The 24,875-nt window shown below is 34.0% G+C and overlaps 6 protein-coding genes and 1 non-coding gene across 9 annotated transcripts; 2 read left to right on the forward strand and 5 right to left on the reverse strand.

The window, feature by feature from the left end:
- Window positions 1–2,844: 2,844 nt before the first annotated feature.
- On the forward strand, window positions 2,845–4,079 carry LOC101216704 (50S ribosomal protein L34, chloroplastic). Its single transcript, XM_004134620.3, has 2 exons — window positions 2,845–3,148; window positions 3,517–4,079. Exons 1-2 carry the CDS (start codon window positions 2,938–2,940, stop codon window positions 3,771–3,773), a joined length of 468 nt encoding a protein of 155 aa, XP_004134668.1. The 5' UTR covers window positions 2,845–2,937; the 3' UTR covers window positions 3,774–4,079.
- Window positions 4,080–4,259: 180 nt separating this feature from the next.
- LOC101215729 lies at window positions 4,260–6,460 on the reverse strand. Of its 2 annotated transcripts, XM_011659944.2 has the most exons (5): window positions 6,195–6,460; window positions 5,980–6,094; window positions 5,710–5,866; window positions 5,010–5,119; window positions 4,260–4,807 (listed from the first exon to the last, which is right to left on the reverse strand). In XM_011659944.2, exons 2-5 carry the CDS (start codon window positions 6,070–6,072, stop codon window positions 4,676–4,678), a joined length of 492 nt encoding a protein of 163 aa, XP_011658246.1. In that variant the 5' UTR covers window positions 6,073–6,094; window positions 6,195–6,460; the 3' UTR covers window positions 4,260–4,675. The 2 variants fall into 2 exon arrangements, with proteins under 2 accessions (XP_011658246.1, XP_004134664.1); XM_004134616.3 differs by having other exon boundaries at window positions 5,980–6,459.
- A 416-nt stretch (window positions 6,461–6,876) lies between these two features.
- LOC101218829 (U-box domain-containing protein 7) lies at window positions 6,877–9,491 on the reverse strand. The gene is made up of 2 exons (XM_004134880.3): window positions 8,824–9,491; window positions 6,877–8,121 (listed from the first exon to the last, which is right to left on the reverse strand). The coding sequence occupies exons 1-2, from the start codon at window positions 9,306–9,308 to the stop codon at window positions 7,269–7,271; spliced, it is 1,338 nt and encodes a 445-aa protein (XP_004134928.2). The 5' UTR covers window positions 9,309–9,491; the 3' UTR covers window positions 6,877–7,268.
- Window positions 9,492–12,713: 3,222 nt separating this feature from the next.
- Window positions 12,714–12,784, reverse strand: TRNAG-GCC. The gene has a single exon. It is a non-coding gene; the product is annotated as a tRNA-Gly (tRNA).
- Window positions 12,785–13,044: 260 nt separating this feature from the next.
- On the reverse strand, window positions 13,045–17,546 carry LOC101215499 (ubiquitin-like modifier-activating enzyme atg7). 2 transcript variants are annotated; one of them, XM_011659945.2, is made up of 14 exons: window positions 17,260–17,544; window positions 16,606–16,823; window positions 16,311–16,502; window positions 16,163–16,217; window positions 15,980–16,074; window positions 15,631–15,820; window positions 15,428–15,533; window positions 15,206–15,350; window positions 14,983–15,141; window positions 14,694–14,882; window positions 14,431–14,613; window positions 14,231–14,346; window positions 13,899–14,058; window positions 13,045–13,347 (listed from the first exon to the last, which is right to left on the reverse strand). In XM_011659945.2, exons 1-14 carry the CDS (start codon window positions 17,390–17,392, stop codon window positions 13,168–13,170), a joined length of 2,121 nt encoding a protein of 706 aa, XP_011658247.1. In that variant the 5' UTR covers window positions 17,393–17,544; the 3' UTR covers window positions 13,045–13,167. The 2 variants fall into 2 exon arrangements, 1 of the variants encoding a protein (XP_011658247.1); XR_004217764.1 differs by lacking the exon at window positions 13,045–13,347 and having other exon boundaries at window positions 13,916–14,058; window positions 14,159–14,346; window positions 17,260–17,546.
- A 974-nt stretch (window positions 17,547–18,520) lies between these two features.
- Window positions 18,521–22,518, forward strand: LOC101215258 (olee1-like protein). Its single transcript, XM_031886616.1, has 2 exons — window positions 18,521–18,789; window positions 22,016–22,518. Exons 1-2 carry the CDS (start codon window positions 18,630–18,632, stop codon window positions 22,360–22,362), a joined length of 507 nt encoding a protein of 168 aa, XP_031742476.1. The 5' UTR covers window positions 18,521–18,629; the 3' UTR covers window positions 22,363–22,518.
- Window positions 22,519–23,308: 790 nt separating this feature from the next.
- LOC101215015 (cyclic dof factor 4) lies at window positions 23,309–24,245 on the reverse strand. The gene has a single exon (XM_004134613.3). The coding sequence runs from the start codon at window positions 24,115–24,117 to the stop codon at window positions 23,596–23,598; it is 522 nt and encodes a 173-aa protein (XP_004134661.2). The 5' UTR covers window positions 24,118–24,245; the 3' UTR covers window positions 23,309–23,595.
- Between the last annotated feature and the right edge of the window lie 630 nt (window positions 24,246–24,875).

Genomic DNA, 24,875 nt, shown 5'->3' on the forward strand with positions numbered 1-24,875 from the left:
ACACACACATATATATTCAAATAAATATCAACTTAGTTATAGTTATATATACTCGTAGATTGAGTTTAATTAATATATAAAAAAGTGATTGAGGAAATTAATTGAATGGGAGAGTAAGTTTAAAAGGGAGTATATGTAATATGAAATGGAATGATGTAGGAGTAGGACGTCCTTTCTTTGTTACAGCTAAGAAGAAATTAATAATAGTGAAGTGAGCACCACATACTTAACCTCTCACAATTCCTTTGCTCCCCCAACGTGTGAAAGTTAAAAACAATTAATTGGGATAGCGACCTTTTTTCCCTTGTGTTTATATATATATATATATATAACTTATTATAACATATGGAATTTTCGTTTTCAAAAAAATATGCAAATTGAAAATTGAAAAAATGATTTGGATTGTGAGAAAATGGTTCAAAGCCGCCAGCCCCACCTCCAAACCAAATGAACTTTCACAACAAAACAAAGCAGAACTTGTCATATCATAATTCTTTCTTTATTCTTAATCAAAACTGTTTGTATATTAGGACAAATTTCGGGCCTTTTTTAAAAAAGTTATAATTAACTAATTTCTAATCTTGAGGAGATTGGGTTGATTATGAACTATGATGATTAGTTAGGTGAAAAAGTGAAAAGGGGAATGAAAAATGTATTCTTTCATAATTGTTTCAGTGGTTATTTCAATTAAACTAAAACTTTACGCCTCCATTGATGGATTTGTCCTTTTGGCAGTTGCCTAAGTGGAGGAGTTGCTTTTTCTAGAACAATAGCTTCAAAAAGTTTGATTTTTATTGCTGTCATTTACCCTTACATTAAATTAACTTATTAACTTCCTCAGAATCACATTCATGTTTGAACCCATTTGTCCTCTTCTATAAACTTCTTTTTTCTATATTAATAGCGAGGGCATAGAGCTACGGTTTCAATTATTCATTTCAAACTCTTAAACAATTATAACAAAATCTTATAATAATTTAATTTTTATTTTCAAAATTGAGTGTTTATACTTTGAAATTTATTAATTGTAGTACTTATACTTTCCATAATCCAACTTTAGTTTTCGTATTTTTAACAAATCATAAACATATTTAGTTCCCAATATAAGTATGATGTTCATTTTTATTATTTAATCAATTTGAATAAAAATTAATGTGAACGATTTATTGAAAGTGGGAAGATTGAAGAATTGAAAGTACAGAAGCATGAAAATGGTATTTTGACCTATTTTTTCATCTTAGGTGGAGAGGATTTTGGTTAATAGAAAAGAAAAATTAAGAGATTATCGTCTAAAAATGGTCAATTTAGTACCAAATTTAGATAATTAGAGAGAAAAAAAGAAATGGGTATGGGCCAGAGGGAGAGGGAGAGGCAAACCCATTAATGTCTATGTTAAAATGAGGCTGCTTAGGTGGGCTAGCTGTCTTCATTTGATGGTGAAGGCCCACTCACAATCATCATTAATTCTCATTTGCAACTTGAATTTGGTGAAGGCCACTTCTTTATCCAATCAAATTCCTTTTCAATTAGACCTTTTTTTTGCACATTCTTTTCCTTTCAATCTCTCATTTTTACTCAATATTTTCCCTAAACTTTTCTGGCGTGTGTTTACGCTCATTTATTCTCCTTCAACACAACAAATCATTAAATATGATGGCATCTAAATACCATATTTTTTAACGGATGTCTTTACATAAAAACGATTGTAGACCAATTAAGAAAATACAATTTTTTTATAATGAGTTCCTAATTCTCCAGCCTAGCATGTTTCATAACTTTTTTAATTCTCATAATGCAAAACCATTTGTTGATGAGTGATGAGGTTAGTTAGAGCACATGTAGGGTATATGCAACTAACTACATAGGCTTTGGTGCACCAACCATTTGGTTGCAATACCTTATTGTTTTTTCTCCCAATCACAAAGAGGAATTATCCAATTTTTCTTTACCAGACAATCCTTTTAAGCTTTCAACATCCTCATCAATATCTAAGGCAAAGGCATAGTCCCATCAGCTTCCCAATGGTTTTGCTTTATTTCTCTTTCATTCATTTCTACTTCTTTCCCTATAGATAAATATATACATAACATCAACTTGGGTCAAGTTTTGCTACTCTCGCACACCATTGTTGTCAATACCTAATTTTGGCAAAGGGTATGCAAGAATGCTTGTGGTGTTTTTCAATTTTTATCTTTTCAGCTTACTTTTATTATGTATATGTTCTTATTTTCAATCAATATCAACATAAATGGAACGATAATTCATCACTAACCAAAACAAAAGTCTATAATTCAATAATAATCATGACAAAATTTGGGTGAGAGATCCTAAATATGCATATCTATTTTTCTCTTTCTAAATCTTTGGGTTGACTATGGTATCATGAAAAGATACATTTTCCTTGTCGTAGGAGTGGGAGAAACACAAAACAAACTTAATGCTAATTAAACCATACACATTTCTACGATTTATTATCAACTTACCACACCACATGAACTAATGATTAAGTAATGTTGTTTTCTTACAACCCTTTTACCATCACTAGAAAAGTACAATAGAAGATGGAATGCTTGAGAAATTTTAGATCTCTTGATTATTAATAGAAAAATTTTATAACTCTAACGTATTAATTTCATATTTCATATTTCATATTAGGAAGATTGACGCTTTTTTTCTCTTCTTATTTACCTAAAATGTTTTCCACATCCATGTGGACCAAATATGTGAGAGGCAAATAATGATGAGAAATTTGACCCAAGGATCATGGGCTTTGGAAAGTCCATATTTTGAATTGGGCTTTTCCCGGATTATGGCCCAAATGGTAGGCTGGATCTGGAAAACCGACCCGATTAAGTTGAAACCATATGAGGATGGATAAGGCTCCTCCCTCATCCTCCGCTAGCAGAATTAGCTGAAAGAGGGAAACACACAGTAACAATGGCAGCGATATCAGTATTATCGACCCCATGGGTTTCCACCGGAGCCATTGCCGTCCGCGTTCCTTCAGCCTCTCTTGTATTCTCCACTGGTTCTAGAGGTTACTGCTCCGTATCTCTGAACACCGTCAACAACAATTCTGCCCGTTCTGGACTGCTCCATTGTTCATTTCTTCCATCTTCCTCCCTCTCCTGCTCTTCATCTTTCTCAGGTGACGAATTTATACTCTCAAATTTCTCTCTCAGTTCAAATGATTTAATGGTTATTTCTCACTAATTTGCCTATGTAATGGAGTGTTATAGTAGTTCGTTGAGGAATTCATTTGCTGTCGTTTGTGTTTATCTCTTTCGTTTGACTTAATAATTTCACAGCTGCCTGATTTCTGCTTGCATTCGATTTGTTACGACTTCTCTCGTTTTTATATCTACTAATTCTTTGTGTTTCACATGTTAAGGGGAAAATAAAAGAATATCTGTGCACCCTCTCCTGCAATATTGCGGAGCTTCTCTTGCATTGCTTAATTCTATTGATCAAGATTTTGTACCATTATCTTTACGCGGCAGTACTCGTTATTTGCAGGTTTATCTTTGGGTTTGGATTGGAGCTCTAAGGTTGGGGTCGGACAAGGGAAGGGTCGGGGCTTAGTGGTCAGGGCTGGCAAGGCTGCACTATGTCAGACTAAAAGAAACAGGTCGCGAAAATCCTTAGCTCGGACTCATGGGTTTCGCAGACGAATGAGAACCACCAATGGTAGAGCTGTTCTCAAACGCAGACGTGCCAAGGGTAGGAAGGTCCTGTGCACAAAATCCAACCCCAGCAGTGGAAAGCGTGCTTAAGTTTTTATCGCTTTAACCATTTGTAGGTTAATTAGGCGATGTTGTCTAATTCACTCTTCCAATGACCGGTCAAGGTAGCTCACTATATTACATGATGCTTTGTTATTGATTCATTTGAAAGTTTCTTAATTGTCAATGTTAAATTCAAATGTCTTGACGGAACAAGCTTATGTGATTGATGCGTTCGTATTCTTTTGAAAATCTCCTCTGATCTGAAATATGTACATCTTCTTAAAACCTGAGGTTTGTATTTGTTGTTACTAACCTAATACTAGGCCTTCTCGTCATTCATTTTTAGGCCTGAAATCTGATTTGTACCAGTTTCTCTCTAGTATTGTCTTTGCTTGAGCTATTCTGTAGCTTTTCATGTCAAAACACAATTGTTATTGACATTTCAAATTTAAGTATGTTGTTCATTGTGATGTCTGACAAGGCCGAACAAGGAAAAAAATACAAAGAAGTATGGTCGTAGTGGTATTCATTAGCTCTGGGAAAGCCAGTTGTGTGAGTCCGATAGAAAGGACCTAGAAGTTAAAAGTTTCAACTTTCAATGTCCTTTTAATTACTTTCCTCCTGATAATAGAAGGAAAACTAAACTCCCTTCAGTCTTGGTGATTGCTAATAGGCTGAGAAAACTGAAAAACAGTGAAAGCAACAAAACGAGTAGCGTAGCATTACAGGATAAATCTCTATAGGTTAGTATTTGGAGGATTGTCATGAATTTTATAGCCTGGTGAGCACTTCCTCTGCTTTTAGAAGGAAAGTAATATTAATACATATATCTAAATAATCTATATGTATAGGATTGCAGGATGATTCTTTATAGGAGTAATAGTGGGAGGATCAACACTAATTTTATTGTTTCACCACCTCTGCTTTTAGAAGGAAAGCAATTCATAGATTTAAATAATCTCCCAGTCGGAAAATTCATCATTTTGAATGGTGGATGGAGAAAACTTTACTATTTCTTTTGCTTTTTGGCTCTGCTTCCTTGATGGCCTTGATATATTTGCTTTAACATTCTTGTTTTCGATCTGAATGAATGTCAAAGAGGGCAAGAAATATGAGTTGGTACCATGCGTTGGTAGAGAGCATAAATGTAAGCATTCATGAAGTCTATAAACAGTCTATCTTGATTTATAATTTGACCAAACCGAACCAGTTTCTGCTTGAATATCATGTGTTAATCCAAGCACCACCAAATTTCACAAACTTCATGGATGGTAATAATAATACCTTGAGAGCTCCACATACTTCTTGGTTCGCTGAGAAATGGTTTGATTCAATTGGAGGATGATTCTGTTTATCGGATGATTGAATTCTCCCTTGGTCTACAAGATGCTCCTCTGTAACAGTAAAAATTCAATTATATGAATGATGTATGTAACAAAAGCATATACTATTGCTCTTTCTCTTATTTCTTCAAAGCTGATGGATGTCCATTTACAGGTTTTTTTTATATATGTGCCTATATCTCCTTTCTTTACAGGATATGACACTCAAGAATTTAAAAAATATTATCATAGAAGCATCTGAAATCCTGATTCTTTCGAGAAATCCAAACATTGCCTAATCTGGTATGTTAAATTTCACTGCTTAAAACTATAGATAATATTATTGCAATTTTTTTTTTTAAATTATTGAACTTCAGCCCACATTTGCTCGTTCCAGGCAAGAGAACCCACAACAATAATTGCATATTTTCACTGGAAATGTCACCTTCCAATTGCAAAAGAAGTAAATGGTGCCATTGTTGCAACTTATGCATTATTAATTTGTCAAACATCCACGTCTCCTAACCTTCTATGGATTTGATTTACTTTTTTGCTTTATTTGCAATGTAATATTATTTTAGAAAATAATAATTCAACAAGAGGGATAGCTGGTGCAGAAAACCAAGAGTGAGACCCATTTCATAAATTTCAATCAAAATTACCTGTAGCTTTACTAAGAGCACCCGCAGAAGATGCATCTTGATTTGCCCAATGTTCCTTCTCAGGAGACTGATCTTCTCCAAGACCCAAGTGTGGGTGTTGGAAGTGATCTTCACTACCAACTGAGTTTGGTTGCCCTTTTGCATATTTCAACCATTCCTGTTTCAAGAATGTGGAGATCGAATTGGTAATTTTTAAGAACGTCACCGCTAGTCAAAGAGTTGGGAAATTGTGGAACTATATGAAGTGAACAAGAGATAGCGTAGTTTTACCTTCTCCAAGACATCACACATCTCCAAGCACCTGCCCTCCATCTTGTTGAAGACATTAATAAACCAGTCCAAGCCATTAGAGTTTTGCCCCATGTTTAGATGAAGGAGATTAAAACTGATGTCCAAAACTTGAAGTGATTAAAAGGTTTCAATGTAAACCAATAAACTAGTTTAGATTTTTAGCAAATAGAGGAAGAAGAAAAAAACCCATGAACCTGATTGAAAGAAGTTGGAAGCAGAAGTAAAGTTAGAAGTAAAATCGTGAAGTTGCTTGAGAACCCGATTCTACCATTTCTAAATAAACTTCATAAAACAGGATGAGAGAGAAAGCGTTGGCAGTGAGTGTCTAAAAAGGACGAAACTTCAATCACCTAAAAGAGTACAGGGAAGAGAGGCCCCAACGTAAAGAGTTTACTGAAATATTTTCCGTATATTCTCTTTTATTTACCTTGTACCTTTTATCTGTCCTAAAATTTTAAAGGGACGTTTGGCTTTGGCAATTGATTCATTTCAGATGGATGAAAACTGTTACCACTTTAGAAAATAATATCATAATGTAAATGAATTGAAGGTGTAGGTAATAAACGTCTAATATATATCTTTATTTTAATAAGTTTGGATTGACAAATTTGGAGATTCAAATTTTAATGAGAGAGATATGGAGGAGATGAAATCTTCAACTTTAACTTGAAAGAGGTAGATATGTGAACCATTTGAATTTGAATTTATACATTGAAGATAGGTATATGTTTGGTTTGTAATTTTATAGCTTCACATGCTATCATCAATTTTATAGCTTGATAAAAGCAAACCCATCTACTTCTTTCATTTTTTTTTTTTTTTCTCAATGAAAATTGTTGAATAAGAAAAAGAAAAAAAAAAACTCTTTCCGAAGAGTTCTCAAGATTTTTAAGAGAAAAAATATACTTCTATGTTCGCAAAGATTTTCTTAATAGGTAGTGTTCATAAAATACCTACCTAAATTTCTAGACCAAATTTGTTGACATCAAGAAGAGCAACAGATTAAAAACTCAAGTCGAGTTTTTGTAGGCTCAATTCTTACAAAGAATAATGGAACCAAAAAATTCTCGGGTCATTTATTTTTCCACATGATCAGAGCTGTACAACAAAAAATGAAGCTCCTTTAAGCAAATTCTTTTCTTGCTTCTCCAGACAATACTCGCTTTTCTTCTAAGTCTAACCATCTTCTGCAATCTTAGGGTCGTTGCTGAAGAGTATTTTTGTGCTTCTGATGGGAAAAAAAAAATTATGGAGCACAGAAATTAACTTCAGAAAGGTAAACTTTTGGAACTGGTGCTAATAACCAAGTTCTTTAGCTTTGCTGGGTCTCCCGCACTAGCTCGCCCAGTAATCAACTCCATATTCTTATACAAGCTTTGTTTCACCAAGTTCTTCATCATTTTTCTCCCTTCCTGAACTTCTCTTTGATTTACAGGCGACCCAATCACTATTCTTCCTGTCTGTGGCCCAGAATGTGGATCCATTTTTGCTTGCTTCTCATTCTTAAACCATTGTAATAGCTTTAGGGCCCTCTTTTGAGCTAATGGACTACCGAGTAATGCCACTTCAAGAAGCACGGCGACAATACCAGATTTTGCCATCTTCTCTCTCTGTTCTGAGCTCTGATGTGCTAACATCATTAAGATATAAGCAGATAACTCCGTAGATTTTGGTTTGTCCTCCCATGTCATAATCTTTATAAGGCTATCCGGGACCATTTGGCTGCTCTCCATTTCCCTTTTTCCCTGTGAAGTCACCACCAAGTTCCCTAATGCTGCGAGTGCTCGATCTGAAAGGCCTTTGGATGAGGACATTTTCAAGAGGATGTGCACCACACCATTTGAGACCAGAGGTCCTACATTTTCTAGCACTGTGGAGATGTTATACAGAGTTTCAAGGCAGCATTTTTGGGTCTCGAAATTTGAGGTTGAATCAAGAATGTCCACAAGGAAGGGAATTCCTCTTTCATTCGTCTGTAAAGCAATTGTGAAATGGGAGTTGATCAGAGATGACAGTGACAACAGCAGTCTTGCAAAGTCATGCTTTGCTGATTCATCCATGGCTTGGATGTTACTTGGAAGTTTGTGTAAGATTCCTGCCTCCACCATGAGGGCCTTGTTCCTAAAGAATAGTACAGACAAAGAAAAATAAGTCCAACTTTTGGTTAAGATTCTTGAAAAACAAAAGTCCGAGTCGGGCCAAAATGGCAAATGCTGACTTTAGCCAAAACCGCTCAGACTTTAGGGGCAGATGAAATACCAACCCGCAAACACACTAGACATAAACTAGAAGTAAACATCTTTTTTATTAGTATGATGTAACTAACCATTTGATTTATAATTTGAATTAAGACAGATCCAAAACTTCACTGCACTAACCACATGCCCATCTTGCCAGAATATAGAGTTGACCCATATGCTTAATATTTATATTTTTTCCCTTTCTCTCTCTTAATTAATTCCTTAGAGCTTTTGGTTATTTATGTATACCCTTTTTCAAATTTTGGAATATCGAGGACATCCTAACTACTGCACATCCTTCTGTAAAGTTCTATTTTCAATTTGAATATTGGCTTCTGCATGCCTAAACTACTGTTTCACTTTCACTTTTATTTGTTTTGATATCATATGATGGTGAAGCTAAATCTGAGCCTTTAAAGTGTAAGTTTGAGATAATAGATGATCAAAACTCTAAAAAGAGATGAAATTTCCCATCAAATTACTTCTATTTAGCATTAGGGAAAGTTGTTCCTACTCAAAAGATGGATGAATGCAATACGTAAAACAGAGGACAGATTTTTTTTAATAACTTTAAATAACTTACTCGAAGCTTCCTTTAGCAAGCTCAAGCAACGCTTTAACAGCCACCTCCGGCCGCCCCACGGCATCGGATGCCACCATCAAAACCAAGGCGGGTACAACCCGGAGGTCCACCATTAAGTTTTTCACCTCAACGTCCTCTTTAGACATTTTCTCAATCATCTTGGCTGCCATCTCCTTCTCTTCCCAGCTCCCGAAGTGTAGCTTCTTAACTGTCATCCGTAACGCCGCCGCAGATACATCAGCGCCACCTTCAATTCTACTATTACAGTCCCAACCAGCACCTGCAACTTGCATAACTTCATTACCGGTTGGTGTAACGTTGATTGAGTCCTTGGTTGAGACATATGGCTTCTTAGGCGTTTTGGAACGAAGGAACCTTCGGATTCGATTAAAAAATCGAAGTTTGATGTATGAATATACCCAAATGGGTGTTTGAGGAGAAGAAGAAGAAGAAGAAGAAGAAGGAAGAGGGGAGATGGGATTCATGTTGAGAGAAAGAAAGAAACGGAAGTTTAATGAAATGTGTGTGTGTGTGTGAGAGAGAGAGAAGAGAGAGAGAGAGAGAGATGATTTTTGGAGCAAACAGAGGTAAGGGAAGGGAAGGTAAGGGAAAAGGCAATTAGGCACATGCACTCACTCACAACTCCCAACCCAATAGTAATATCATCCCATGCCCTCTTAATAAATTAACCATTCAATTCCAAATTAAATAAAACCAATAAACACAAAAATAAGAAATAACGTACGAAGGAGACCGCTCTTAACCCTTATTATTATTATTATTATTTAGATCATCTAATCATATTAATTATTCAGACCTTAATACTAATTTATCATTTTTCATCTTTTTCTAATTTGGTTCATGTACCTCTCTTTTCATATTTTTCAAATTAAGATTCTTTATAAACTAATTGTCTTTTGTTCGTTTTTTCCCCCCTTTTTGGTTAATTTTTCTACCACTTTACTCATCATTAAAATGTTGTCCTTCTTCATTCATAACTATATGTCAACTTTTTTGCAAACGGCATCAGAACTAAAACCAGATTTCAAATATTACAATGACAGGAATAAACAAATTAAATACCATAATGATGAACATTTTTTTAATTAACCCTAAAACAATATATTTATAAGTTAATTATTGTCTGGGGTGTAGATCGGACGTGATTAAAGAAACCACGTTTCATGTTCCAAGAAAATAAATTTTGCTTCCGGGAGGAATTAGTGTAATAATGGAGGCATCAAGAACAGATCTCTTGATATTAATTGTTAATAAGTAGATTAAATTTCTTAAATAAGTTTAAAAGATTTTGTCGGTAAGGCTACAGCTAAAAATGGGAACAAAATTCTGAATTATGAATCCTAAAAGTCTATACCAAGAGATTGTCCTATCTTAACACCCATTTTTCTTATTTGTTCATTAATTGTATTTCTCATTTTCTACTTTCTTATTTCATTTAAATGTATCTATTAAGCTATGAAATAAGTCAACCAATTGCTACAACCTTTTTTTCAAAAAAAAGGAACCAAAATTTTCATGGGACTAACCTTTCTTTTTGTGGATATAGAAATTTGATTTTATAAAGTATGTCCTTTTGACTTCCTTTTTATTTTACTTCTCAAGTTTGAAAAACAAAACCATGGCCTAAAACTAACAATACAAATCTCCTCTACAACGAACATTTGTTTTTATCATAAAAATAAACGAACCCTAGCTAGCCATGCAAGAAAAACTTAGGTATATAAAGAAAAATAAGATGTTTGAATATCAATTTTTATATTTTAATCCTGGTTTGAGTACACTTGAGATGATTATAATTTAATGATAAAGATTTACAAAGAACTTCAAATAATGGATTGTGTAGATATTAGGGCACTAATGGGAAGAATGTTTGACTCTGTAATCACCAATTTTGACCACTCTAAAATGTTTGGTATGAATGTGGGTGGACTTGCAATAGGGAGAAAGAGAGGGATACACTTCTTTCTTGCAAATTTCAATGCCTATCCCCACATCATATTTCCACTACCTATCTTATTTAATTTCCATTTTCTTTCTGCATACTTCTCATTTGGAGGGTTCCAAAGTTGTCCAGGTGCCAAACAAATATAGATTCTTCTTCTATATGATAATGGAAAAAAAAATGTGTTCAATGAAGACAGGGTAATCCTATATACTATTACTCAAAATAATGGTCAGAGATAAATTCTAATATATGATTACGTAATACAATTTTACTATATCATTACTGTTGAAGCCTGAAGGTAGATTCTGAAATTCTATTTTTACAATCTTTCACATACATTTATCAATATATTATGATAGTTTTATCGAATAATGTTATAATGTATTGTGAGAGTAATGTTTATCCTTAATAAGTGATATTTTGAAATAAAAGGACGGCCGAAAAGTGCAATATGGTGCTTTTATGAGGTGTGCCACAGTCGCAACCAACGTATTAAAATGGATGCAATTCTTTTCTTATTGTATGATGACACATGCATGTTATAAATGTTTTACTTCTTTTTTATTATTGATATTGTTATTATATATTTAAATGACCTAATCTTCAAATATTATTTTACTTTCAACCCAGATAAACAAAATCAATGGCAAATAGTGTTTGGTGTTGGAGTTCACTATATAGATCAATTGCCAGTTTCTGTTTCTGTCTAATGGGTAGTTACAATTTGGTATACTCTCAATAGAAAGAAAAAAAAACAATCATCTCTCAAGATATTTTGCTTTAGATGTCTATAGCATTATACAAAAATGATCTTTAAACATAATTCATTTTATACAAAAACTATCTATTAATTGCAATTTGATTCATTTTTCAATAGAAGTATCAGAAGGAAATGGATTTAAGAAAGAAAAAAAATAGGTGTGATTTTGATTTCAAATTGTCCTAATAAAAAAATTGAGAAATATAATACCCATACTTTAGAAGTAGCATTTCAATTTTACCCTATAAATGTTAAGTTGGTGAGTGGGAGAATGTTTTGAGAATGTGTTTTGTAATTGAGAAATGAAATAAAAAATTGTGTGGAAGTAATCTTTTTTATATACATAGTGGAGTTTCTTTTCAAGTGGATTATGATTTGTGTATCGATCATTTCAGAGTTTTGAAAGTAAATGAATGCAGTTCTTGCAATATTTGCCATTTAATTTTAATTTCTCAATCATTTAATTAATTTATCTAATTGAAGGCATATACATACATACCAATTGAGCATTAATTATTATATGTAATTCACCCATTCAAAACTGGGGTGTAGAAATGGGACGATTGTCTCATAACACACAACAGTTAGAAGAAAAGACACAGAAAGTGAGACATAAAACCCACTAACGATTGATTAATCCAAACACAAGAAAGACTTGAAGACTTGGCCAAGAACACTCAAGTTTTCCACGAAATGTCCTTGTATTGCTTTTCAACCAATCTGTGTTTTGAGCAAAGCCAATTTGACTTTGCAATTCAAGTTTTGATAATAATAAAAAAAAAAGTATAGTAGAAAGATTCAAATCCATTATTAGGCTAATCGCACGATATGTTTGGTTGTAAGAAAGAGCCATATGGAATTGAAATCTTGAAAATGGATATTGAAAGACCGTCCAAAATATATAGTTGAAGGAAGCGCCAACTTTAACCAAAGCCTCCCTCTGGCTATAACCTACGGCTTTTGGAAATTTGCAATTATTGTACCCAATATTATTTATTATTATGTCACACAACTAGGACTTCTATTTATTAGTATTACATTACATCTTTCAAATCCCTTTTCTCTTCACCCAATTTTGACGATTAATAATAAGTTTATTAATGAGGATAATCCAACCACTTAGCTTATAGTACATTTCAAAAATGGTCACTGGAAAAAAAGCAATGCACCAGCCGGGAATCGAACCCGGGTCTGTACCGTGGCAGGGTACTATTCTACCACTAGACCACTGGTGCTAGTTGAGAACAAGTTGCGTTTTTATCAATTCCAAGGACAAACAAATCGATTTCCATTGGGCCTTATGGGCAGAGGCACCTAAAAGGTATCGTAAAAAGTGGACATTTCGTTGGGTTGTGTTGTTCTGTTTATTAATGTAATATGTTAAAATATTAATTTCATCTTTGATATATTATCTATGCACATCACCGAGCATTAAAACGATAATAAACAAAATACCAGAGAAAGTTATGTATTCAGCGATCTGGAAGCAACCAGATTTTTACCTACCAAGTAAAACTGAAGACATACCAAATTTGGAATTTCATTTGTTCAGTATTTATGTACAAAAAAATGTTGTTGAATTGATGTAATTTGTATACAAGCAAGATGAAAGTTTGTATCAAATTTCAATACATCCATCATCATCACCACTACCATCTGAGTCATTGTCCCAGTCCAATTGAAAAGAGCTAGTTGACTTCATTAACTCAGTAAGTCCGGTCAAATCCTCCAAATAAGTTGGATGGTTAATCGCTTGAAGAATAAAATCCATCCCCCTATTTCGGTATTCAGATACAACCTGCACAATTCCACCGTATTTTGAAATTAAAAGGAAGGGAAACTAACCCAAGAAAATTCAAGGATATTAATCTTCGTCAAAACGAAACAGGTTAGGCAAAATGCGAGAAGAAACTTCTAACAGATTTAGGCTTACACTCTCTCCCCGTTTTTCTAGACTATTATTGAATCATCATATTGCACAATTCAGCGGTTCTAAAACTTAAAACACTCTACATATTTGATATCATTGTTTCTACACGGCTGTATTCTGAAAGGACTTGAGCTATAGCCCTTGCATCTTCAGATAAATTCAATAATTCTTTGAATAGGTACGATTGGAGAGTTTAGGTGAGCAATGATATTGTTTGAAGAAGTTCTCACATAGACATTTGCTGTAAGTACTTATTAAAATAAAATCTGTTTGAAGTATTCAAGTATTCGAATTAATATGAAGTTGAATTGTTAAGCGTCAATGCTCAACCCGAAGTGAAATAAGAAATTTAAATTAAAAGATGTTAAGTGCAAAGGAACAAATAAGAAAATATGGGACAAATGAGCAGCATAACTTACCATGCTGGAGCAAGCTGTACAACTATCTGATGAGCGGCCAACAAGTGTCATCTGAGAAAACTGTGAGAAGAAACCTCGAATTTGATGAGGCAGGATTCCAAGAGGCTGCTCAGAAGCTCCAGCAATCCCAGAGTTCAAAAGTTCACCTTCAGCATATATTCTGCACAGTTTAGAGTAAAGATCAATACGACATGCTCAAGCCCCTTTGAAACTCAGTTTGAACTTTGAACCCTCAATTAACTCCACTTCAACTATCACACCTAAGCATCTTTTCAGTAGTCAAGCCACAAAGAAATCTCAAGCCTTTATCACCACTGTCTGCGAGGACTTACCCTTCAGGATGATGTAAAATTCCAACAAGAAGTTCAACTGCAATCGCTGATGCAATGGGAGCAAGCCCTGGGCGAGTAACAGTGCACTGCTGGTCCAATGTCCGATTGGCAGTTGACTGCAAGAACAGCATGTAACTCGAGAATAAACACAAAACAAATAAATCAACCAAAATACATCACGTGAGCTTTAGATATATTACATCAATAGGCGCAACAACATCATTACAGAAGTAACAGCCCAATCTCTGCCTCGTGTTTGTAGTATTTAAGGAAAGGTTAGCTATATTAGTTTGAGATGTGGAGTCATGCCAGGAACCAGAAGGACCAGCTCCATGGCGCATAACTAAGAAACTGTCAAACCCCAATGCTGCGGTGATAGTAACCTTCAAATCAGAAGCAGACATTAAATTGAGACACCAAGTATGAGAAACCTATGCACACAACTTGTACGACAAAAATATACCTTGTTTGCATTGGCACATAGAAGTGTAGGAAGCCACCTACTTTCCCTAGTATCAGTCAACAAGAAAATTGCATCATGAGAATTAATTAAGTCATCAAGTCGTCTGCAATCATCAATTGTGCTGGCTGCTTCATGGTCTGGAACAGGATGCCCAGGCATTGGTATGGAAATCACAACACCTTCAGCTTCCTAGGTATTTTTTATTAATAATTAAAAAGGAAGAAGCAAGAAAGAAATAGAAGACAAAATAAGGCAGTTTTCTGTATTGGGGTCATGCATCAAATTTTACCATGGCGGGAAAAATTCGATTGAGACTTTTAACTGCTGCTTCAGCTTTAAAGTTACCACCATTAAGGCAGTCCTCCAATGTGTAAAGTGATTGCCTCAATGGATTAGACATAGCTACCCTTCCACTGTCCACTAGTGTAATTTTTCGTACACCCCATGCCTACAAGGTACCTTTGTTAAGGAATAGATTGAAACTTGACCACAACTTTCTAGAAGGCACTCACCATAAGCATACGAGCAACCTGACAGCCAAGAGTACCTGCCCCTAGCAAGAGACACTTGAGAGAAGACAACATGTTTATGTTTAAAGAAGGCAAAGCACGCCACCTCATTAGTCTCAAATTCAAATCTGCTGCTGATATAGCTAACCTGTCAAGAAAGTACATATTACTTAATAACTGGACCTCATCTTCCTCCATTAAAATGCTAGGTGCATACAAATATACCGAGTTGGGTCCATGGATTTTGCAAGGTTGATAGTTTTGTAGAATTTCTTCCCTCTTTTCAGTTCCCATCCAACCGGATTAGGCATACAGGATGGATCTCTGAACCCTGTAGAAAGAGAGAGACAGAGAGACAGAGAGTTAGCTGCGCTACTTTGCAAAGGAGTAGAGAAAAAGCTCGTGCTGTTACAAATTTCTTCTAGTACCTTTGGGATCATCAATCAGGGCTGTACCAACAAGGGATAACCTAAGATCAGCAAAACCACGGTTCTCTCTATAGCATAAAAAGTCAACTGACTTCAGATTCCACTTCGAATAAATCAGAGCTAAGAAGTTGCGAAGAGGCCAGCCGGGATTACTTGGAAGATGACAAGGGTCATAAAAGCCAAAAAGTAGCTGCAAAAAAAGACTAAGCTAGCTATAAGAAAGTTTCATTAATAATTTTATGGTCATGGGACTTCATAACACTATGAATCACCAAACTATCTCTGTAGTAAAGACTTGAAAGACAATTTGGCTACTTCCTCACTGACTAGAGTTGTAACCCCAACAGACCTTTCCCCCATTGTTTTGGCAGGTTTCAAAATCTCTCAGATGCTTAATGCTAGCTTGAGAACTGGAATCAATATTCACCAAGAAAAAAGGTATGTCTGCAGTAGGATGCAAAAAAAACTGTAATGAACCAAAGATTGACTTTTAATTTACAAAACTCCGAACAGTGAAGGAATGCAAGCCTACCAGAAGTTAGATCTGAGCTGCGCCACTGACCAAAAGCTGTGAACAATGATTCAGCCTAAGCAATGAAACAAAAAGTAGAGAGAAAAATCAAAACATCTCTTCGACTCTTGAACAACATAATATAGATTATGATAAAAATCCAGCATACCTCTTTGAAGTTAAACCACTGTGAAGCAGATGTCAGTCCAACTACAGTTGCTGGAGGATCAAGAACAAGAGCAGGGAAAGCAAAGCAATAGTGAAAGTTCCATATTTTCAAGTCTGCGAATGAGATTAAAAGGAACCTTGCAAGTACTGAACTATCCTCTAAAGCTTTGCCGCTGCGAATATCCTCCCAAATCTATTCAGAACAACGGAAAACTGATCTTACTATAAACAAGAAATTGGAATTTCCAATGCCCGTGTACTGTAACAAGATATGAAAATCATTTGAGATAATATACCTTATTTGCTTCAGACTTTAGTAAGCTAAGCCTGTCAAGAGCATGGAAGCTCTCTACAGTATTAGTATTGTATAAAATTCCAGGAACAGCGCACCTATTCCTATTGCCTTTAGTAGTTAATGGTGTCGATGAGTCCCTCCTTACTTCGATAGGCAATGACTCAGATAGAAGTGTCAAATGATTGGACAGTAGGGAATGTGAACAAGGAGCAAAGAAACCTACAAGGAGTTGGTTCTTGATTATCTTGTTTATGTGCATGAACAACAGATAGTGATCATAGTTATGTATCTTTTATTTCCATTTCTGATTGCAGAGAAAAATAACAAAATATAAACAAAACCAACCATGTACTTTAGGAGTTAGAATCTTAGGATGCCAAAACAAATTATACAAATTCAAACTCAAAACTCATTAAATATACTACTCCGTTTGATCAACAACATTCTTTCCTGGTTCAAGGGTTTGAGTTTTACTGATCGCCAGAAACTTAATTTTGGTCATAAGATCATATAAAAGAAATCCAAAAAACCAAGAACAGGATAGTTGCTGGTGGCTAGTAATCGTGAATTACATAGAAGAAAGAAAGAAAGGAAGAAAGGAAGGAAGAAAGAAAGAAAGAAAGAAAGAAAGAGCGAGAGAGAGAGAGAAGCAGACCAGTGATGGGGATAGGGGAATCGTCGATGCCTAGCTGGTTGAGCTTCAAGGAAGAGAGTCTATGCCAGAACCCTTCGTCGACAGCGCTTTGAAGTGGTGCGAATTGCAATATAGATCCGTAATCGTAGGCCATATTCTTGTTCTTGTGGCTCAAATTTCTGTATAGATGCCGGTGAGGAGGAATTCTTGAAGAAGAAGTAGAAGAAGAAGAAGAAGAAGAAGAAGTAGATTCCCGTCTTAGGACAAAGGAGGGAAGAAAGTGAGAAGAGAATTAACCTCCCTATTCCTTTCTTAACTTTTATATTGAAAAACCCCCCAATTTCTTTAATATTCAAATAATAGAAAAACACAAACTCTCAAAAACATATATTAAAATATCTTATAACTAAAACTCACTCTATCTCAATTACCATACGCCACTCAAACACTTTACCGATTTCAAATCTTTCCCATAACACATTATGGGCCTTTGGCCCAACTTATTCTCAATAACCATTCCCTGCATTCAATCAAATCTTTTGATTTACAAAATTATTTTGATTCGTTTGGTTATATTGTATTTTAATTGTATTTTAATTGAGTTCTACCATTTATTTTATTTCATAAAGCTAAAAAAGAATGACTATTCAATTAAAGAATTCGTAGCGCAGTTGTTAAAAAATTGGAATGAAGTGTGGAGCTTAAGAAATGGGAATTGGAAATGACATTGGAGCTTATGTCAGATGCTCCAATTTTTATTTTAATAAATTTGTACATCTTTTCGTAAGAGAGGAGAAGGAGAACAACTGGTGAAAGTGATCTGATCTCTCATCTCATGCTCATCTCATGAAGATGCAACAAGAAACAAAACTGCACTATTTAAATACAATCTTAATTTTTAAAAAAGGAAATTCCAAGTGGAGATATGGCCATATGCAATCGATACTCAATTACGTGTTTGGTGGTTTGTGTAAATCTATAAAGTGGAACTTGGATAGTTGGACTCCTATTAATCTTTGTCATCTATATATAAACTATATGCCTAGCTAAGCTCGTTTTAGTGTACGTATCTGATAAAGTTCTAAATTTGGTAAACAATAATATAAAATTAATTGCGTCAATTAAGGATTAAATACTAATAACAGCCATTAAGATTAATAAGAAGAAGAAAAGAAGAAGACATAATCTCCACCACTAATAAACACCACAACCAGCTAAAAGAACTTAGATCCACAAAAACCCAACAAATTCAACCTCCAAAAACAAAAACAAAGTGATCAAGTCCCTCCTATAAAACACATTCTCCTCTCTCACCATTCAATTCAATCCTCCATCCTCCCAAACCAAAGAGGAAAAAACAGAGAGCAGGCAGACATATATATAATATAAAAATGGCAAAATCGTGTGCAATCATTCTTGTTTCTGCCCTTTGCTTTCTGTCCTTCCTCGACATCGCCCTCTCCTCCAAGGATCGCTTCTTCATTGAGGGAAAGGTGTATTGCGACACTTGCCGAATCCAGTTCTTCACTCGCGTCAGCAAATACTTGCCCGGTATAGAATCAATTAATTAATTTAACACGTAAATGTTCATATTATATGTAATGGATGTGATATATATACATAATCAGGGGCTAAGGTGAAATTGGTATGTCGGGAGGAGGCAAATGCCGGAAACGAGACATTCACCGGGGAGGGGGTGACGGACAAGAACGGAGTATACAAAATAGAGGTGGATGGAGACCATGAGGAGGAGATTTGCGAAGTGTCATTGTTGGAGAGTGCGGATACGGGATGCGGTGAGATTCCTACAGATGGTTATGGACATTTTGCCAGGGTTAGCATTACTGGTAACAATGGTATTATTAATCCTGTTCGTCAAGCCAACCCACTTGGGTTCATGAAGAAGGATGCTCTTCCACAGTGCAAGGAGGTTCTTCGTGAGCTTGGCTTTGATGATGCTGGCATCCTTGTTTGATTTCCACCCCTAAAACCCAACTAATTCATTCACACTCTTCAAAATACATTTTGTTTTTTTAAAGAAAAAATCCTTGCTTCTCTTTCATGTATTGAGTGAGGCTGTTGTTTGGCAAGGTTTGTGATATATCCTCTTTCTAATCAAACATTCATTTTGACCTTCAATTTGGATATATATTTATGTTTTATAATTTGTTCCTTTTCTACTTCATACTCTATATTACTCACTACGGTTGCACCTATTCTGACCCCAAACTCTATATGAGAATGGTAAATTGAAGTGAATAACAACTTAATTTTGTAAAATTAATGTATACAATTTTACCAAAAAAAAACAAAACTTTGAAGTACAAAAATGATTTGGATCCAAACCTCCAAATTTGCCCAAATATGAAAAGCTTTGTTACACTATCTTTTGCACTGGAAATAGGAGAAATAATACTAAGAACTTATGAATGTCGTCGTTATTTTCTTCAGCTTATTAGTTATAGAATAATTTATCATTTTGATCCATGCCAATATTTTCTAACCACCTTTTATTTACATATAATCTATGTATCTTTTGAGAAAAAAATCAAATCAATTCAACAGTAACTAAAAAACCATGTAAATGGCTAATTCATGTGATAAATAAATGTAAATCGAAATTGCTTAAAGTTTCTAACAAAACAAAATAATTTAGCTATTAATTCATTCCTATACATAATCTAATTATTCACATGATCCAACTACTATACTTTCGAATACAACAAAGGGTTAGGAGATTTTGTACTTTCTGTAACCCAAAAAATGTACATACATATATGTATGTATATAAACTAACATAGTATCGATACTACTAATTAGTTCAGTGTTAAATTTGAAATTTAGAACCTACCTTTTACATTTATTTAGATTATTTCTACTAAATTACAAACTCTTTTGTCAACAAAAATTTCAAATTGTCACTGCACCCTTTCCATTCGACTTGTTGCATGTGCACAGGCTTATGAGCTAGAAATGTGTTGGCAAGGTTTTCCCCTCCGGACTTCAGCTTCAATGGCCCATGGCCTCTACTAATTGCTTTAGTTCAAGAAATAAAGAGTTACTAATGTAATAAAGTTATTATTACATTATATTATAATTAAATATATAGTAACATTTTTAAAATGTTTAAAATATAGTAAAATATATCATCGATACCTTCTATTAGTGATTGACTTTTATAATATATCAATATTTGTACTATAGTCGATCTTGATGTGATAAACTCCAACAAAATTTGGTATATTTGTAATTTTTTAAAATATTGCTATATATGTTAATACTTTGAATCTAATCGTTATACTTTTAAATGTCACGATATAGTAATTAGATTTAAAATATTTGTAATATAGAAAAAAAATATAAATATAGTAAAATTTAAATCAAATTCTCAAAGTTTATTTATCTTTATTTACGGTAGACCATATTGGTGGTAGAAGTTTATCAATGATAAAGTCTATAAGCATCATTAGAATATCATGGATTTTGTTATATATTTGCCATACATATATGCCTAAAAATGGTAAATTAATTATAAATCATAATCACAAAGTAATAAATAATTACAAAGAGAGCCATTAAATTTAAAATAGTTAAATATATAACATCCATTTTTAAATTAAAAAAATAATGAAATATGTCGCAATTATAAATATTAGAATATGACTAGTAAACAATAAATAAAATCTATACATAATTATTATTTTCTTAAATTACTGTCCATCGTAATTGTCTTAAATTAATTTTGAAAACAACCTGCAAAAGTATGCTACTGAGTCAAATTAATTGTATTTGTTCCAAGTGGAAATTTGAACTTCAATTAAGTTAATAGTAGAAACATTATTAGTTCAATTTTTCTTATTTTGGTGTCAACTAGTTGTATTTATTGGGCATCAACAATATAATACTCATAAGAAGTTAATTTATTATTTCATCTTTTCTTTTAAATTAAGCTAGTATCAATTTAGGGAGGTTTTTTAAAAAAAAGAAGAAGAACAAAACTAACAAACTACACTTCCATACGAAAAAAAATTAATATTATGCAATATAAATATTTTATCAATTTTAGTGACAAATTTCTATCCATTTATCTAAAACAGTGGCATTTGTAGTTAAATTATAAAAACTAAACAAATTTTTAAGTTTTAAAATTTTGATTTGGTTTTGAAAAACATGAGCAAGAAGTAAATTCAAAAAGTTGAGAGGTGAAATGAGTGTTTATAGATATAATCTAGAAAGAAAGAAAAAATGAAATAATAATTTTTAGTTTTTAAAATTTGGATATTGTTTTTGTAATAATACATTGATAAAAAACTAATTATTGAGGCAGTTAGAAAAGAAGAGGAGGAGGTCAAAGAAACGATGTCTCCAATACTAAGACCCGCGAAATTAACTACCATCCACAAAAATCCCAAATTGATCTCGCAAAAGAACAACCAATCAACTCCCCTATTAAAACCCATCTTCCATCCCTCAACCAAAATCAAATACAATACACCAATACAAAAGCAGAGAGCACAAACAGTAAATAAATAAGAAATGGCAAAATCATGCGCCATCATTCTTGTTTCTGCCCTTTGCTTTCTCTCCTTTCTTGACATCGCCCTCTCCTCCAAGGATCGTTTCTTCATCGAGGGAAAGGTCTACTGTGACACTTGCCGCATCCAGTTCTTCACCCGCGTCAGCAAATACTTGCCCGGTATTATTGTTATTATTTAACACATTCATTTTCATATCATAATTATATATATGTAATAATCACATCACATATTATAATCAGGGGCTAAGGTGAAATTGGTTTGTCGGGAGGAGGCGAATGCCGGGAACGAGACATTCACCGGGGAGGGGGTGACGGACAAGAACGGAGTTTACAAGATAGAGGTTGACGGAGACCATGAGGAGGAGATTTGCGAAGTGTCATTGTTGGAGAGTGCGGATGAGGAATGCAGTGACATTCCTACCGATGGTTATGGACATTTTGCCAGAGTTAGCATTACTGGTAACAATGGTATTATTAATCCTGTTCGTCAAGCCAATCCACTTGGGTTTTTGAAGAAGGATGCTCTTCCACAATGCAAGGAGGTTCTTCGTGAGCTTGGCTTTGATGATGTTGGCATTCTCGTTTAATTCTTTTTAACCATTCATGTGCATCTAATTAACTTCAATCTCCCATGTGTTACCACCCTCACTCCTTCTCCTTCGATGTATTGTGTTGAGAGAAGCCCTGTTGTTTAATTAACAAACTATATAGAACACTCAATCACGCATGGCTTTTCTTTAATATCTCTTAACTGCTCCCTCTACTTTTCTTTTCCTCCAGCTTTCACCACAACAAACACTCTACCAAATAAATAAATAGTAAAAACATAGCAGCTAATTAGGTATTTTAAAATAATATTTACATATCCCAAACACCTTTTAAATCTCCCTCTATATAAAGAGTTGACTATACCAATGCATATATAATCCAACTCAATCCTTAAAATTCAAATTTGCTTATCTTATTACTTATTATTAGTAGTAGTAATTGACTAAAATTTCTTAGCAATTAAATACAATGTTCATTAAGAGCTAAACTTATGGAATTAAGATTGAATTGGTTCAAACCCAAAACATTTATTTAAATTGTGATTCAACTCAACTAGCCACACAAAAATAGTACTACAGAAATTAACCTAATCAAACACTTACAGTTTGGGTTGCATAATTCGAATGGTTGGCAGATTTTAAAAAATAATTCAACTTTTCATTTAAAAAGAAAAGAAAAAAAAAACCCATCCATTTTTAACCCTAAATTGATACTCGTGTTATATATATTATATATAATTGGATTATCTCATCATATATTATATTTTATTATTGATTAGATGTAATGGAGTATAAATTGCAACAAAACGTTGTAATTTGGTATTAAACAGATTTTAAAAAGCCTTAATTTTCTTAGTTGTCAAAGCTCAGTTCTTTAGTTGGAAAAAGAAAGTGAAATTAATCAAAGAGTTGATATCTTCTCTCTCTCGTTCTTTTCTTTACGTATATATATGTTTATATTAAAAAAAACAAAAAAAGAGAGATAGAAATTTCAACCGCCGTGCATCACACGCTATATTTTTTTTTCAAATTAATTATCATTAATTTCGATAGCCCACTTTAGAAACCTTGCAAATTTGAAAATTAATCCTCATCATCTCAATCCCATATATCCCATCCCCCAATATGAATCATCGGATCATCAGCTCTTGATTAACCACACAGATAAATATGTATTTACATTATCATATCTCTCCAGTAATTAATTTAAACTCTATATCTCTAATTTCCACATAAAGTCATCAAAGAAAAAAAAAAAAGAAGAAGAAGAAGTTAAGACGATTGACCGTGTTGACCGATAATCTTCCGGCGTTTGAAAGGAAAAACTTTGGTAAAATCCTGTTCCGCCACCGTCAGATGCCACCCCTCCACCGTATCCAATTCAAGCTGATGAATAATCCCAGAAGCCGCATCGTAATACTGCCCATAATCCTCAGACAGCTCGCCGGAAAGGGTCCGGCAATTAGGCGGCGGCTTGGCTCTTCGACGACCAGCTCCGATGGGTACGTTACGGAGCGCCCCACCGGCCGTCCAGTACCTTTGACAACCCTTGCAGAAATGTCTAGGCTGATTAACATTGTAATTGTTGAAGTAACAGAATTTGGTGTCCATACTCTTACATCTTGGACATGGAATAATCTTTTCCGGCCTCTTCATCTCTGTTTCATCACCTTCACCACCGCCGGCGACCGATCCTCCTTTCTCTGGTTCCTCCTTCAATTTTCGGGTTTGTAAATGAATCATAGTTCCAAAAAGTTTAATTCCATCGGTGTTGCTACTATGAACCTCAGCCATATGTAAAAACAGAGAGAGAAACAGAGACCACACAGGAACTTTTTCCCCCCCACCTCCCTAAATTATTCTGTGTGTTTTGGAAGAGTGTATTGTGTAGAGAAGACATATAGGGAAATGGGTTTATATATGAATTGAGATAATGGAGGTAAAAGTACTTAAAAAGAAAATGCTTTATAATTTATAAAAGCAGTAAAACATGAGAATCAATGGGACAAAACAGACGCCAATTAGTCAAATTGATATGGTGGGAAAGAGTGAATGACTGGGTATGAGCCTTTTTTTCCCCCTTTCTTTTAAAATATATACATCATTTGCTTCATGTCATCATCAGATTCTCTATCAATAAAGAGAAAAAGGAAAAGGAAAAAGAAGTGGGAAATTTTTATTTTTTTAGAAAGCAAAAAAAAAAAAAAGTATCTGAAAAGTAGTTCCTAATCTAAGGAGTGATATTGGTTAATGGGTACTTTTGGTAGAAACTTAAAGAGATCAAAAACTTATTCTTATTGGAAATTTCCACTCTCTTGATTAGTCTTCCATTCTTTATGAAAGAAAAAAAGAAAAGAGAGAGCATCAAAAAATAGATTATATTCAGAAGTTTAGGAATAAATAGTGCATCTGGTCTCCTTCTTCTTGTTTAAGTTTCACATAATTCTTTCTTTCTTTCTTTCTTTCTTTCTTTCTTTCTCTCTCTCTCTCTCTCTCTCTCTCTATCTTTTGGATTGTTCGTCTTTAAAGACTCAACTTTTTGAATTTTTTTT

Source organism: Cucumis sativus, chromosome 6, assembly GCF_000004075.3.
Source record: "Cucumis sativus cultivar 9930 chromosome 6, Cucumber_9930_V3, whole genome shotgun sequence".
NCBI classification, from domain to species: Eukaryota; Viridiplantae; Streptophyta; class Magnoliopsida; order Cucurbitales; family Cucurbitaceae; genus Cucumis; species Cucumis sativus.

Bases quoted from the DNA above. Each gene is read 5' to 3' on its own strand.
- LOC101218829 (XM_004134880.3), bottom strand. From the start codon at position 9,308: ATGAATCCCATCTCCCCTCTTCCTTCTTCTTCTTCTTCTTCTTCTTCT. The intron at 8,122-8,823 runs GTAAGTTATTTA...ACTATTCTTTAG, and splicing joins CTTGCTAAAGGAAGCTTCGA to GAACAAGGCCCTCATGGTGG.
- LOC101215258 (XM_031886616.1), top strand. From the start codon at position 18,630: ATGGCAAAATCGTGTGCAATCATTCTTGTTTCTGCCCTTTGCTTTCTG. The intron at 18,790-22,015 runs GTATAGAATCAA...TATTATAATCAG, and splicing joins CGTCAGCAAATACTTGCCCG to GGGCTAAGGTGAAATTGGTT.
- LOC101216704 (XM_004134620.3), top strand. From the start codon at position 2,938: ATGGCAGCGATATCAGTATTATCGACCCCATGGGTTTCCACCGGAGCC. The intron at 3,149-3,516 runs GTGACGAATTTA...CGTTATTTGCAG, and splicing joins CTGCTCTTCATCTTTCTCAG to GTTTATCTTTGGGTTTGGAT.
- LOC101215729 (XM_011659944.2), bottom strand. From the start codon at position 6,072: ATGGGGCAAAACTCTAATGGCTTGGACTGGTTTATTAATGTCTTCAAC. The intron at 5,867-5,979 runs GTAAAACTACGC...TTCTTGAAACAG, and splicing joins TGTGTGATGTCTTGGAGAAG to GAATGGTTGAAATATGCAAA. The intron at 5,120-5,709 runs GTAATTTTGATT...TTACTGTTACAG, and splicing joins TGCTCTTAGTAAAGCTACAG to AGGAGCATCTTGTAGACCAA.
- LOC101215015 (XM_004134613.3), bottom strand. From the start codon at position 24,117: ATGGCTGAGGTTCATAGTAGCAACACCGATGGAATTAAACTTTTTGGA.
- LOC101215499 (XM_011659945.2), bottom strand. From the start codon at position 17,392: ATGGCCTACGATTACGGATCTATATTGCAATTCGCACCACTTCAAAGC. The intron at 14,883-14,982 runs GTAAAATTTGAT...AAAAATACCTAG, and splicing joins ATCGAATTTTTCCCGCCATG to GAAGCTGAAGGTGTTGTGAT. The intron at 14,059-14,230 runs GTAAGTCCTCGC...TAAACTGTGCAG, and splicing joins ATTTTACATCATCCTGAAGG to AATATATGCTGAAGGTGAAC.